Source organism: Neomonachus schauinslandi, chromosome 14 (genome assembly GCF_002201575.2).
Source record: "Neomonachus schauinslandi chromosome 14, ASM220157v2, whole genome shotgun sequence".
NCBI classification, from domain to species: Eukaryota; Metazoa; Chordata; class Mammalia; order Carnivora; family Phocidae; genus Neomonachus; species Neomonachus schauinslandi.
The window spans coordinates 73,365,637-73,379,602 of NC_058416.1; the positions used below are offsets into that span (position 1 = coordinate 73,365,637).

At 51.1% G+C, this 13,966-nt stretch overlaps 1 protein-coding gene across 1 annotated transcript in view; it reads right to left on the minus strand.

Annotated features, from left to right (window-relative positions):
• Positions 1–13,966, minus strand: part of MYO18B (myosin XVIIIB) — a 239,894-nt gene that overhangs the window by 149,990 nt on the left and 75,938 nt on the right. Inside the window, exons 18-20 of the mRNA XM_021703505.2 lie at positions 11,714–11,897; positions 10,671–10,893; positions 7,138–7,247 (exon numbers count right to left, since the gene is read on the minus strand). Coding sequence (XP_021559180.2) covers positions 7,138–7,247; positions 10,671–10,893; positions 11,714–11,897 — 517 coding nt within the window. The remainder of the gene's footprint in view (positions 1–7,137; positions 7,248–10,670; positions 10,894–11,713; positions 11,898–13,966) is intronic.

Genomic DNA, 13,966 nt, shown 5'->3' on the forward strand with positions numbered 1-13,966 from the left:
TCATTTTATTTTCAAACCTCTGCAACAGGTACAACTTGATGCCTGTTTTACAAAGAAAGTGAAGGCCGGTGTAATGAAATCACGTGCTAGGAAATGGTGGAGGGAGAGCCAACCCCAGGGAATCAGATTCTTGAGCTTGTTCTCTGCCTTCTGATGCTGGGATCCTGTCCAGTTCCACTACTCATTGGCTGTGTGATCCTGAGCACGCCACACCTCCTCTCTGATCCCCCATGTCCTATGCTACAAGATGGGGTAATCATGTCCATTCTCCAAGGATGGAGTGGAGCTTTAATGAGGTCACAGAGGTAACATGTGAGAGTGAGACTTACAGAATGGTGGAGGAAGGAGCTTGAGAAATCCTCTGCTCCTCCCAAAAAAGCAGTGATAAGAATGGATACAATTTTTGAAAGCAACAAGTTCAATACTCTGGAAATTGAGCAAGGGGATACAACAAATGGAGAAGCATTTGCTAACAAAACAAAACAAAACAAAAAAACTACTGAATCTCAGGTAAGAACAGTGGGAGATTGCAACCATCTTGACCAGGGCTGTTCCAGTCCCCCACCAATCTCTGGCACTGTGATAATCCTACAGGGAGAGGCAAGCTGTAAAAACCAGTGGTATTGCTGGGAGGGGGGCTCACTTAGACGGAGCGAAGTACAGGAAAATTCCACACCCAGGATCATTGTCAAAAACAGTAGTGATCTTGGCAGCAAAGAAATGGAGAAGGTCAGGGCGCCTGGGTGGCTCAGTTGGTTAAGCGACTGCCTTCGGCTCAGGTCATGATCCTGGAGTCCCGGGATCGAGTCCCGCATCGGGCTCCCTGCTCAGCGGGGAGTCTGTTTCTCCCTCTGACCCTCCCCCCTCTCGTGCTCTCTCTTTCTCATTCTCTCTCTCAAATAAATAAATAAAATCTTTAAAAAAAATATTTTAAAAGAAATGGAAAAGGTCAATAGCACAGCTAGCATAAGATTTTTATATGGACTGGGGCAAGCAATAGATATTGACTAGCCTGAAACTTGATGAAGGGACATAGGGAATGGACAGCCCTGTGGGCCTTGACAAGCCCCCACATATGCCTGGTCATCTGGGGGCTGCACACAGGCTCGAGGTTACACGCAGGCCCAGGAGAGACTGAGAGAGCCCCCAGCTATCTACACATCCCCATCTAAACATAAGGCCATGTACACAGACAGAAAATCTGTGAAAGGGCCAGAGAGTCAAATCTGTGGCACAACAGTGAGTGTCCGAACACTGACTACAGTGCCCAACCCACACGTAGCTCCACTGAATCACGGTGTTTGATTACAAAGGCTCGCAGATTCACGGTGTTTGATTACAACCTGTGCTAAGCTCTGTTGACAAAGGGGCAGGCCCTGAGAATCCAGGATTTATAATAAAAACAGGAATGAAAAACCCAAACAGAGACATCAGTAACCTCATACCATGGGGTATGAGACTCCATAAATCTGGTCCACATATATTACTAAATAATTGGGGAAAGATCAGAATCTGGAAATGCTATTATTTATTATCTAAAATGTCCAGTTTTCAGCCAAAAAAACCGAAATATACAAGACATACAAAGAAACTGGAAAGTGGTGACCTACACTCTCAAGAAAACAAAACAAAAAATCAGTCAGTAGAAACCCTTTGTGGGCTTCGATGTGGGGCTTAACACAGACCACCAAGCAGCTATCATAATGCACAGAGTGCTCACTCTCGTGCCTGGCTCATGCTACGTGTCAGTAAGTCCTAATAACTGATAGAGGTTCGGAGATTATCAGGCCCTCTTGGGCTCTGTAGAGTGATGACACACCCTTTACCTCCACCCTCCCAGGCTCAAATTACGAGTTGTTGAATCACCTGGGAGAAGACCAGCTCATGCCTCCACTTACAGAGGCCCTTTGTGTCCTAGAACTTTGCAAAGAGTGTTCCCTCTGATGTTCGACAAGGATGCACCCAATAAGCATGTGATCTGACATCTCACATTAAGCTGAACATGCCAGACAGGCAATGAGAGACTCCAGGAATAATGGAGAGCCATGGAAGGGAATTCTTCCCCCAAATCACTCCTCAGCATGTAGTGTGGTGTGAAGATTCCGTGTCTGTGGAATGGAATGCTCATTCAGGGAGCCATTTGGCTGCTGTGAGAACAGCACCTCTTTCCTGAAACCCACACCATGACCCAATGGCCACCATGGCCCAGTGGCTGCCATCTGTTGTATATCTGCTAGGTGCCAGGCACTTTGCTATGCCCTATGAGTGTTGCCTGTGTTCATGCAGCTATCAGATATCAAGGGGTGTGGATTAATGGAGAGATGGCAGAAATGAGGATTTGAATACAAGTCTGTCTGATTCTAAACCACATGCTTTCAACCACTGGGGCACTGATCAAATCAACCCATAAAGGTGGGACTATGTCTCTGTTATTTAACTCCATATGCTCAGAACTGTATATAAAATGCTGTATGAACACACACACACACACACACACACACACACACACACAAATTGGGTTGGTTAACACTGAATGGAGGGGCACCTGGGTAGCTCAGGTGGTTGAGCGTCTGCCTTTGGCTCAGGTCACAATCCCGGAGTCTCGGGATCAAGTCCCACATTGGGCTCCCTGCTTCTCTCTCTTTCACTCTCTCTCTCAACAAAATAAACAAAATCTTAAAAAAAAAACTCTGAATGGAAAATGTGTACAATTATTAAAACAGTAAACCCCAGCTGGAGGAAGTCAGTAAGGTGAGCAAGAAAAGAACGGTGAATACATTGAAGGGGCTAAGGCCAAGGGATAACCCCTGAATAATGGTTCAGCACTGTACAGTGGACAGCTCCCCCCCAGCCTTGGGCTCCTAGGGGCCCCTCCCTAGCAGAAAGGGCCTCAGACAAATTCAGAGGAAACTGGGGGTGTCCACAAGGGTCTGCCTTCGAGAAGACGGATTGACATCCCTTAATTGTGTTCTTCAGATCAAGTCTGCTGGGACAGATTTTGTTGGCTAAAATCAATCAACACTTAGGCTCTCTGAGGAGAAGAGGGCAGGCCTTAGGGTTTCCTCACATCGATCGGGGAGACTTGGCAAGTCCTGCCTGAACAGCAGAGAGATCGAAGAGACCAGAATCTGGGACATGGCCAGGGTGAGCTGACAGAACCCCTCGAATGACCTGCCTGAGAGTCCACCATTTGTGGTCATTCTGGGTGGGCTTCAGTGCAGGTGGATGCATAATCTTAGCTAGACAGGATAACCTGGGAGAGAGGAATGGGACCCAAGGGGATCAGAGCGGGGGACAGGGTCATTCTGGAGAACCGAGCATGTGCCTGGGTATCTAGATGGGACGGGGGCATCTTGAACAGCTGGAGATCAGGGTGAGGATACTGCTCCCTAGACAGGACCATGGAAGGACAGAGTGGACTGGACTTCCTTCATGATTTTGCTTAAGCCAGTTCAAAAATGAAGGTCAGGTTTCTAGGCCATGCCCCTGGCAATAACTTCTCAGTTGACCATCACTGATCAACTGATAAAGCCCAGACTCTCTTGTCCTGCCAACAAGGACCCATGGCCCAGCCCCTGACAACACCCTCAGTCCCTATTCTTGACGCATGGCATCCTTTGTGCTCCAGCCACACTAAACTAGCCATGCAACCTTGCCACTGGACCTTTGCATATGCTATACACCGTATGGGTTGCCCTTCACTCTTTCCCTTACCTAATTCCTCCAAATTGTCCCATAGGGCTCAACTCAATCATCACCTCCTCTGATGAGTTTTCCCTAAATGCCTCAGCCTCACCTCGACTGCAAACATCAAACATTTTAGGGGCATTCCCTGGGGTGTTCCAAAGCCATCCCTCTGCATGGAAAGAGCATTAGTCTTTCCCTCACCCAGTGAGATCATGTTTTGTCCATCCCTGTATCTCTGGCACCCAGCACAAGGCCTGATGCAAAGCAGACACTGGGTGAAAGCTGAACGGAATCATGGATAATGATTTTAAATTAACATATCATGGATGGCACATTTTGTACAGAAATTCACCAGTCTCCCTGTCTATCCTCAAAGGGCTCCCATTCAAAAGTCTTATGTGAACACGAAAAGATGCTCAACATCACGGATCTTCAAGGAAATGCAAATCAAAACCACAGTGGGATGCCACTTCACACCCCTTCAGATGGCTCCCATCAAAACAAAAACAAAAACAACAGAAAATGACCAGTGTTGGCAAGGTTGTGGAGAAATTGGAACCCATGTGCACTGTTGGTTGGAATATAAAATGGTGCAGCCACTGTGGAGAACAGTGTGGCATTTTCTCAAAAAAAATTAAACACGGGATTACCATATGATCCAGCAATCCCACATCTGGGTATATACCCCAAAAGAAATGAAAGCAGGGTCTCAAAGAGCTAGCTGTACATGCATGTACATAGCAGCATTTTCCACAACAGCCAAAAGGCGGAAGCAACTCAAGTGTCCATTGACGGACGGATAAGCAAAATGCTGTGTATATACACACAATGGAATACCACTTATCCTTAAAAGGAAGGAGGTTCTGACACATGCTAGGCTGTGGATGAATATTGAGGAATTCTGCTAAGTGCAATCAGCCAGACACAAAAGGACAAGTACTATGTGATTCTACTTATATGAGGTAAAGCCATCCACTTCACAGAGACAGAAAGTGGAATGGTGGTTGCCAGGGGCTGGAGGAGAGGGGAGAATGGGGAGTCCGTGTTTAATGGGGGCAGAGTTTCAGTTTTAGGAGATGACGGAGGTGCTGGATACGGATGGTGGTGATGGTTGCACAACATAATGAATGCTCAATCCCACTGAACACTACATTTAAAAATGGTTAAGATAATAAATTTGATGCTGTGTGTACTGTCCCACAATAGTAAAAAAAAAAAAAAAAAAGCCCTGCGTGCAGAATCTGAGATCCCAAGTTCAAATCCCAGCTCCACCAGTACCTGGCTGGGCGATGATGGCCTCAGTTGCCTCTGCTATAAAATGGGGATAATTCCCAGAATGGGAAGACTTTATCTTTTGAGGTCTATTTCAGGTGAAGCATCTGAAATTTTTCACATCGTGCCAATTTTGCGATGAGAGTTTGTGCATATGTGGTAAAAGGCACGTGCTATTTTTGTTCGAGGAACACAAAGTATCTAGCAGGTGCCCACCAAACGAGTGTGCATTATTGGGAAAGAGTCCTGGTGGGGTACCACGTATCCGGTACACAGGGGACCTCATCAGGGCCCCTTTCACACCCTGACAATGAATTCTCTCTGCTGCCATCTAGCGTCTGAGGACAATATTGACCTCTCCCAGCTGTCAAACCTGTCTTCTTCAATCCTGAGGTCTCAACTGCTTTGCACACAGAGGCTGACAGTTTGCCCACCCAAGCACGTGTTCATGTATAATTCATGGGGCATCACGTTGCCTGGCAAATGAATATTTATCAGCTTTTTCATAAGAAGCAGGGTGGTGTTTCCTTTTGTTGCTATCGAAATTCTATGCTGTAGCAAATGAAATTTGTGAGCAAATAAAAAGAGAATGAGAAGAAGCGAAAAACTACCAGCCAAGTCCATTCCACTTGTAATTTTCCATTTTCCGAGGCCCTCCAGCATGTGTGTGGAGGTGGTTTCGGTTTGGCTACAACAGAGGACTGCTGCGTCGTCCAGAATAGCATCCTACCATATGCTCTACCTATTGCCCCCGCAGAAAACTCCCCCACACCCCACCTCGGTGTTGTTTTCAACTGCAGAAGAGCCCAAGACCTTTTCCATGGTCCCATTCCAGATGCTCGAAATACAGATCAAGTTTGGGTTGACCAAGGACAAGGAACCCCACGTGAAGATTGGTACAGACTGGCTGGTGGCATCAAGCCAAGCAGTTTCAGGACTTCCTAAAGGGGCTGCCACCAAGGGAGGGGATTTCCCTGCACCACACCAGTCGGGTCTGATGTCCCCTCCCCAGGGCTACGTCGAAGGTGCTGCCTTGTCTGCAGGAGGGGACCTGTACCCTGATCCCTACTGCAGTGAAAAACCATAAAGGACCTAAGAATTGTGACTCCGTTTACTCTTCTTGCCTCGTGACTCCCCGATTGAGGATTCCAGTGCGGATGATCTCAGACACATGTGGGCACACTCCCCTGGAGGTGGAGTCTCAACGTGGTTGCGAACATGGGGTCTGGGTAGCTCGGTTGCCATCCCTCTGACCTTGCAAGAGGATGCCAATGCCAGTACTGATGTTCAGGCTAATGATGAACTCCACCCCTGCATGTAATCCTCTAAACCCTTTCTGGAGGGAGGCATTATTGTCATGCCCACTTTACAGAGGAGAAGACTGAGGCAGAAAGATGCCATAGCTCGCTTACGTTCATGCAGCCCCAGCTGGGAGCCAATCGCAGCTGTTTGACCCTGCTCTTCTCAGCCGCCCTCCCTGGAAGCAACAAACTTGGGTTCACGGACAAAACCCACAAATGCTTGGCTGTGTGGCCTCAGGGGAGGCAATTCATCTCCCTGAGCTTCCCTTTTCTCATCTGTAAGAGGGATGCAATGGCTCTTGGTTTGCAGAGCTGTCGGGAGGATGCAGGGCTTTGCAAATTCTAAAGGGCTTTGTGATCATCGACAGACCAGTGGCCGTTCTCGGCAGAAATATCTATCGATGGTTTGACACTGGGATAAAGACAAGGTTCCGGCCATAGGAGTTCATGGTGGAGTTGGAGAAAGGAGACACACAGGGGCAGAAATACAAGGTTAGGCATTTGTATTCATTCATTCGTTCATTCATTCATTCATTCAACGGACAATTTATTGAGCCCTTTTGCTATAAGCCAGAAAACACAGAGGAAATGTACATAATTTCAGAGAAAGGAAGCGCTATACACACATTAGGACAGGATCATGTGAGGAGCTCTGAGCCAGCATCTGAATAGCAACAAAAGCCACAACAAAATTGGGAAGGAGGGTTCCAGGCAGAGGGAACTGTTAGTGCAAAGGCCCTGAGGAAGCTTCCATGGTGATGCTCTAAGACGGGTGCTCCGGGTCTCCGATCCCTGCTGGTCCAGATGCCCCCCCCGGGGGCAATCCCCTCTGCAACAGAAGCCACCCAGGGCCTCCACCCTCTCTTGTCCCACATACCTTCCTCTCGTCTATTCCCTCGGAGGCCAACGTGAGCTTATTCATGAGGAGAGGGTCCAGCACCTGGAATCGCCGGCGAAACTGAGCGAGCCCCATGTGGTCAGCATAGCCTGGGGGGAGCGGAGGGGAGGTGGGGGCGGGGCCGGAGCAAGCAAAAGAACAAGGAGTCCAAGTGAGAAGACCAGCCTGGGGCCTGGACTCGCAGGCAGCCCCTGCCCTGCTCCCCGCCTGCAGCGAACTTGCTGGGTGGACCCAGTTCCTGGGGCCTCCATTTCCCCACTTGTCAACTTAAGTGATTGGGTTCAATCAGCATTTCCCAAAAGTGTTCCCCAGAACACAAACCCTATAAAATTCTCCACTGAACGTTTGAAAAAACAGCACTTTCATCTGTTCTCTGGAGGGTCACACCTTGTACCAGCATCAATGCCAAAAGACTCCTTGGACCACCGCAGGGAAGATGCCAGATTGGCTTTGCTTAAAACCTATTGGACCATGGGAAAAAATTTTTTTGGTCCAACATTTATGACCACCCCACAAGCTGCATGTGGGAAATGCTGCATTGGATATTTTCAAGGGTTTTTTAAAAATCTAGCATGTAGGATGGACATGGGTGTACCCCTCTGTGGGGAGACTGGGTAGAGGCACGTAGAAAGCTCCTGAGAGAAGGTGACATTAAAGCAGGCCTCTGAAGGAGCCGTAAGAGTTTGCCACAGGATTGGGTATGGAAGGGATATCTTGGCAGAGGGAACCAGAGAGGGGAAACCCAAGGCTGGCTCCTTAATCATAGAAGAAACCAGCATTTACTTAGCACTTCTGTGTACCAGATGCTAGGTTAACAACTTCCTTGTGTTATAGACACTCAGGGACCTCCATCATTGGACCCATTTTATAGATGTGGAAATTGAGGCCCAGAGAGTTCAAGTCACCTAGCCCAAAGTGGCAAGGATAGTAACTCCCCCAGCTGGGATTCAGACCCAGACAGTAACTGTAACTAATCCAGTGGGGTAGCCAACAATGAGGTCATAGACAAGCAGGGACCAGATCCCAAAGGAAATTGAAGTCAAATTCCAAGCCTCAAGGTTTGGACTTGGTCCTGGATGCAAGGGGCATGGCAGACCCTCAGTTGGCTCAAAAAGACCCCTCCACTGGCTGGATGGGAGAAGGTGCAGAAGGTCTGGTAAAATCTGACTCCACTTTGAGACTTCACAAGAAGCCAAATGCATGAACCTTGAGGCAGAGTGATGGTGGTGGGTTCATGTGGTGAATCCAGGAAGCCTCCTTGGGTGAAGAAGTCTTAGGCCAGGTTCACAGGATGCTGACCACGCAGAGACGGGGGCTGGGAGATTACAAGCGTGCCTTTTCGGGTCAGACTGATCTGGGCTCTCATCCCATTTCTGCCCTTATTAGCCCCCTGACCTATCACGAATGACCCCATCTCTTTGAAATTCAAGTTCTTCACTTGTCAGCTGAGAATAACAGGATCTGGTCACGGGGTCACTATAAGGATTGAATCTGATGATGGATGTGTATAAGATGCTAACATGCATTGAGGTTTTCCCACATCTGGGCAACTCTTCTCTGTTAGTCTCTTACTGACTCATCAAACGGCTCATCAGCTCCCTGAGACCTGAGCTATTAGGGCAGAGGAAAGAGGCATGATCGAGGGACTTGCCCGGTGTTGGCCACAGCCAAGCCCAGGCCGACCGGCTCCAGGGTCTGAGCCACGCCCACCAGGCTGCACAATGTGTGATGTTTAATGCGCATTTGCTATATGCCAGGCGCTGTGCTAAGGGCTTGTTAAGAATGACATCAGTCATTATATGTCTTGACACAGGGCTAGCACACCATAGGCACTCAATACCCTGCATATATGTGTATGCATTCTGTGTGCACGTGGGTACATGCACAGATGTGCACAAATTCAAAATCATAAATATTTGATAGGTGTGTGTATCCATGTGTGCATACATGTATTTCTTATATGGTGTAAGAGACACAGGAGCCACTTGGAGCAGAAAAAAATTGAGGAACTGACCAGGCCTGGGAGGCAGAAAGTGGAAAGCTCTACCATGAGACATCAAATCTTTACTTGGTTGGAAAACTTCGTCCTGCCCCAGGCAACTGCACTGAGAATGCAGAGGGCAGACACCGCAGTGAGGACCCCAGGCCGAGGATGGAGATGGCTGACCAAGCATGCACACGGGGGCTCTAACAGGGTAGTCCAGAGTATCTGCAAAGGCTCAGCGCCTCCTGCCAGCCAGCCAGCCGGACAGAATCGATCGGCCACCACTGTGGCCATTCTGCTCTTCCCCTGTGACATTATCTGTCACCCCTTGCCCGTGGTTATGCAAGCAGGAGGAAAAATCAATGAGACTCTCCGAGAAGGGTCTCTTCTTTGCTTCCAGTTGTTTCCAGCTTCTCTGTCAAATTCCTGGTGCTCCTGGTGCTGGCTCTTAACGGGGTGGCAGGACACAGGGCCATGGCCACAAGCCGGGCGCCAGTGACCACAAAGAAGTTCAATGAACAGGTGCCCACCTCGCCAGGCTCCCCACCCCATCCTCTGCAGAGACAATGACATGCCTGAGCCTTTCTAACGTCAGGGAGGGGAATCCACATGGTGGCCTCTGGGGTCTGAGAGGCAGAAAGGAATCAGAAGGATTCGGAGCCAACTCAGCATCTAAGATGAGCTATGTGGAAATCTCAGCCACATGCTTGCTTTCTAAAATATAGACCTAAAGACTTATTCCTCTGATTCAACTCCTGTCTTCCCCCTGCCACCCTCTTTATCTCCTCAGCTTGACCTGCTGAAAACCAAACCTCCAAAAGCGGACGGCCCGCCTCATCAGCCGCAACTGCCCTGTGCATCTTGAACCCCCAGTCCCCAAAAACCCAGGCTCTCCCCTGCCTCTGGGCTTTTGCATATGCTGATCCATCTGCCTCACATTCTACCTCCCAGACATGAGCCGCTTACTTTGTATCATGACCCAAGTAAGACGTTACCTCCTCCCGGAGGTTTGCCCCAGTCTCCCCAGGGAGAGCACGGAGCTCCCTCCTCTCTATGCATCTGGTACTTCCTGCATCCCGGGTGACGACGTACACCTGTTACGTGTTCCCACCTGAGCTCCCAAACCAGGCTGAGCATCTTAAGATCAAGGTATTGCTCACTGTGGGAATCCCACTCGCCATCCCAAGGTAGAAGCTCCCTGGACATCTGCTGTTGAAAGGAAGGTGAGCCGGACACAGCCCTAGCTTTCCAGGAGTGCACATGTCATTCAGGAGATAAGATGGGCTTTAACTCTGCCCTGTCCAACCACTGCATGACCCTGAGCATGTCCTAACACCTCTCGGAGCTTCCATTTTCCCATCTGTAATCATAGCTTCCCTTTCACGGGCTCACTATTTTACAGAAGAAAACGGGATGCTGCGTGGAACGCTCAGGCACGTAGCTGGTGCTCCTGTCCCTTTGTTGCTACCAGTTGGTGGGCATGTCAAGGACTCAGACACAAAGTGCTCGCTCCCTGGCTGTCTCTTACCTGTCCTGTGCAGACGCAGTGCCTCCAGGATGTGGGACCCCGCAAGCTGCACCCTCAACGCCGGGATGTCCAAGGACAGAGGCCCGCCTGTCCCCGGCTTATCTCCGCCGGGCTGCGCTGGGGTCAGAGACCCCTGCCCGCCCCTGCTCTTCACCGCCGGGCCCGGCACAAGGCAGTGGATGAAGTGTATCTGAGACCGTCTGATCACGCTGGTCAGTGCATCCTAGGACCAAGAGGAGACGGACGGGGTCAAGGCCCACTGCCCTGGGGTGAGACGGACAGGGATGCTCCCCAAATGTACACTCAGCCTAGCCTGGGCATCTCTGGGGGCCCCCAAGTCCTATACCAAGGACTGCCTATCTACGGCCTGATTCGCACTCAAGAGAAAAAGGGGAACTTTATAACAGCCCTTGTAACCGACTGAGGGCAAGCCAGAGGGCCCCAGGTCACACAGACCCCTCGCAGAAGAGGCGGGCTTGAACCCAGGACCCAGGCCTAGAGGCTTTTCCAGTATAATATGCTATGAGATTTTCTTTTTTCAAAACTTGCCCTTCCCATGTCCCACCTTCTGGACTCAGCCTGACCGCTGACCAATCACAGCGTTCTCATTTGTTATTGGTGTGTCTCCGTGACCTATTTGCAACCGATGCTAGATCCCGCCGCCTTCCCCCAACAAGAGCCTCGTGGTGAAAATGAGGCCTTGGACAGCTGAGGAAGCTCAGGTGGTGCTGGACTGGCTGTGATATTTGTCACCCGGGTCAAGAGGGTATTCGTGGATCCTGGGAACTTGCCACAGCTGCTCAAGGCAACACGGAGGAGCCCAGCCTTTGGCCTCAGATTTGGATAGATCAGGGACGGGATGGTGGACATTTCTATGCTGCTCCGAGCCTCAGCTCCCTCCTCTGTGGAGCGCAGGGTGAGACCTGCCCCTCCAGGCTTGCTGAGGAGGTAAGAGATGATGTGGGCTGATAACTCATCCCGGAAGAGGGTGGGGAGCGGGGCAGTGGAGGCCCCGGCTCCATGGGGACAGGGCTCCCGCTCACCATCTGTAGCTTGATCTGGGAGCACGGGGCTTTCCTCTTCACGGCGGCAAAGCTGCTGGCAAACGCCCTCCTCACTGCGCAGCTCCTCTGCAGGGCCTGCTGGGAAGTACCCTCCAGGCCGGCCACGGCCCAGCACACGGGGGGCAGCTTGGCCCGGGGCTGGAACAGGCTCCTCACCTCCTCCCTGGCAGGGAGGAGGGGAAAGAGAGAGGGACTTTAGGGGCTCACAGGGAATGGGCCCACCTCGCTTCTTGCAAACCTGCTTCCTGAACCCGACCCTTGAAACACACCTCCTAGCTGGTACACTTTAATCCACAGTCCCTTTGCTCTGTGGCAAATGCCAGCTTCTTTCTCCGGGCCTCTCCCTCCCCTGATTTTCGAGTAGCAAGGGCAGCGAGAAGACCTACTGGCTATCCTTGTCACTGATGGGCCTGCGGGAATCCCACTGAGCCTGCACTTTCTTAGGGAGCAAAGCCACCTTGGTTCTCCCTAGAACAGGCCCAGCACATAGTAGGTCCCTGGGTCCAGCACATAGTAGGTGCTTAGACTATACAGTTCATGCAAGAATGGACAACTCATGGGCTGAAGAGGCGGTTTCTGGCCCTGCAAGATAGCATCAGTGAAATGCCCGGCCTGATGCCCAGCGGCAGACAGGGCCTTCCCTTGGCACCCCTGTAACGCACAGCTGTAGGGCCAGGGTTCCGCATCTGTTCTGAGGAATCTGAGCTGCCTTGCCTTCTTGTTTGGGCCAATAAGGACGAAGAAGGCCGGGAAGACCCTGCGGTACCCTTGAATGGGGCTGGAAGCCAGAGATGGCCTCGTGCCTCCGGGGTCCCATCGGCCCCCTCCCCCTCCAGTGAAAGCACGCAAGCAATTTCCATCACTCTCTGCAATCCAGGCCGCCCTGCTATCTGCCTCCTTCTATGCCTCACCAGACTATCCAAACTATTAAGGATCGTCGTCCAAACGATCCAAAGGTATTTAAAGTGGTTAAATGCCTGGCAGAGCACAAAGATTCACAATGGCTTGACTACACTGGTATTGAAATAAAAAGCTGGGGAGGATCTGGGGGAGGCCCCCACCCCAGAAGCAGGAGCTCTGAGAGGAGAGGTCAGGGCCATGGGGGAGGTGGGCACCACCCCCTGGTACAGGGAGAAGAGGCTGTGCCTATAGCCCTGACCCCCATCTGTGGACTGCCCCAGCCCTGGGGTGGGTAGATCTGACTTGGTGGTTTTCAGTGGGAGGTGTGCCCTTGGGCAGGTCATGTCTACTTTGGGTCTCAGCTTGATACATATGGAACAGAAGGGTTGGACCAAAGCAGTGAAACTTGAGTGTGCATAAGCACCTCCAGGGAAGCCTATGGACAAAGCAAGTCCCCAAAGAGATCGGGTGGGACCCAGAAATTGGAATGTTAGACCAGCAGTGAATCTGGTGAATCTGGCACTCCTGGGGGTAAAACTACACCTTTAAAACAGCACCGTTTGCTCTCAAAAATCACCAATGCTTGGCTCTCAAGCACGCAAGACATCCTAATAGAATTTACCCTCAATCCCGCCATGTTCTCTCACTCCCATGGGCCACGACCTTATACATGCTGTTCCTTCTTCCCCAAATGTCCCTCACTCGCCAGAGCATCGGGTCAACAAGGCTTGACCTCCCCTTTTCCTGCCCCTCCACCTCTTGCCCAGAGGACTGGAGCCATGGGACGTTAGAGCCCAAGGATGCATGAGGCCACAGGTGTGCGGTGAGGGCCTGCTCTGAACCAGGCTCCATCGTAAGCCCTCCACTACGTTATACCACCAAAGCCTCACGGCAAACACGGAAGCCTGGCCCCGTCATTCCCACTTCTCTGAATGTGAAACTGAGGCCCACATCTTGCAGCTTAAAGGCGGTGAAAGGAGAAGCTGAACATTTGCCTGACTCCAAGGCTGTGCAGTATCCACCCGATCTTGCAGCCTGGTCCAACACACACTTATTTTATGGTGAAGGAAGCCAAACAAGCCAACAAAACCAAGGGAGAGAAAGAGACTGCCCACAGTCACCCAGGTGAAGAGGGGCAGGGCTGGGACTTGACTCAGGTCCCCTGGCTCTCCATGCTCTCCTCTCTGTGCTCGTGGACCTTCCTTCGCCCCCCCCCCCCCCCCCCCCCCCCCCCCCCTCCCGCCGCGCTACCCCGTCCCCCCCCCCCCCCCCCCCCGTCCCTTCCCCCCCCCCCCCCCCCCCCATCCCCCGGACTCCCGCGCGACACCCCCC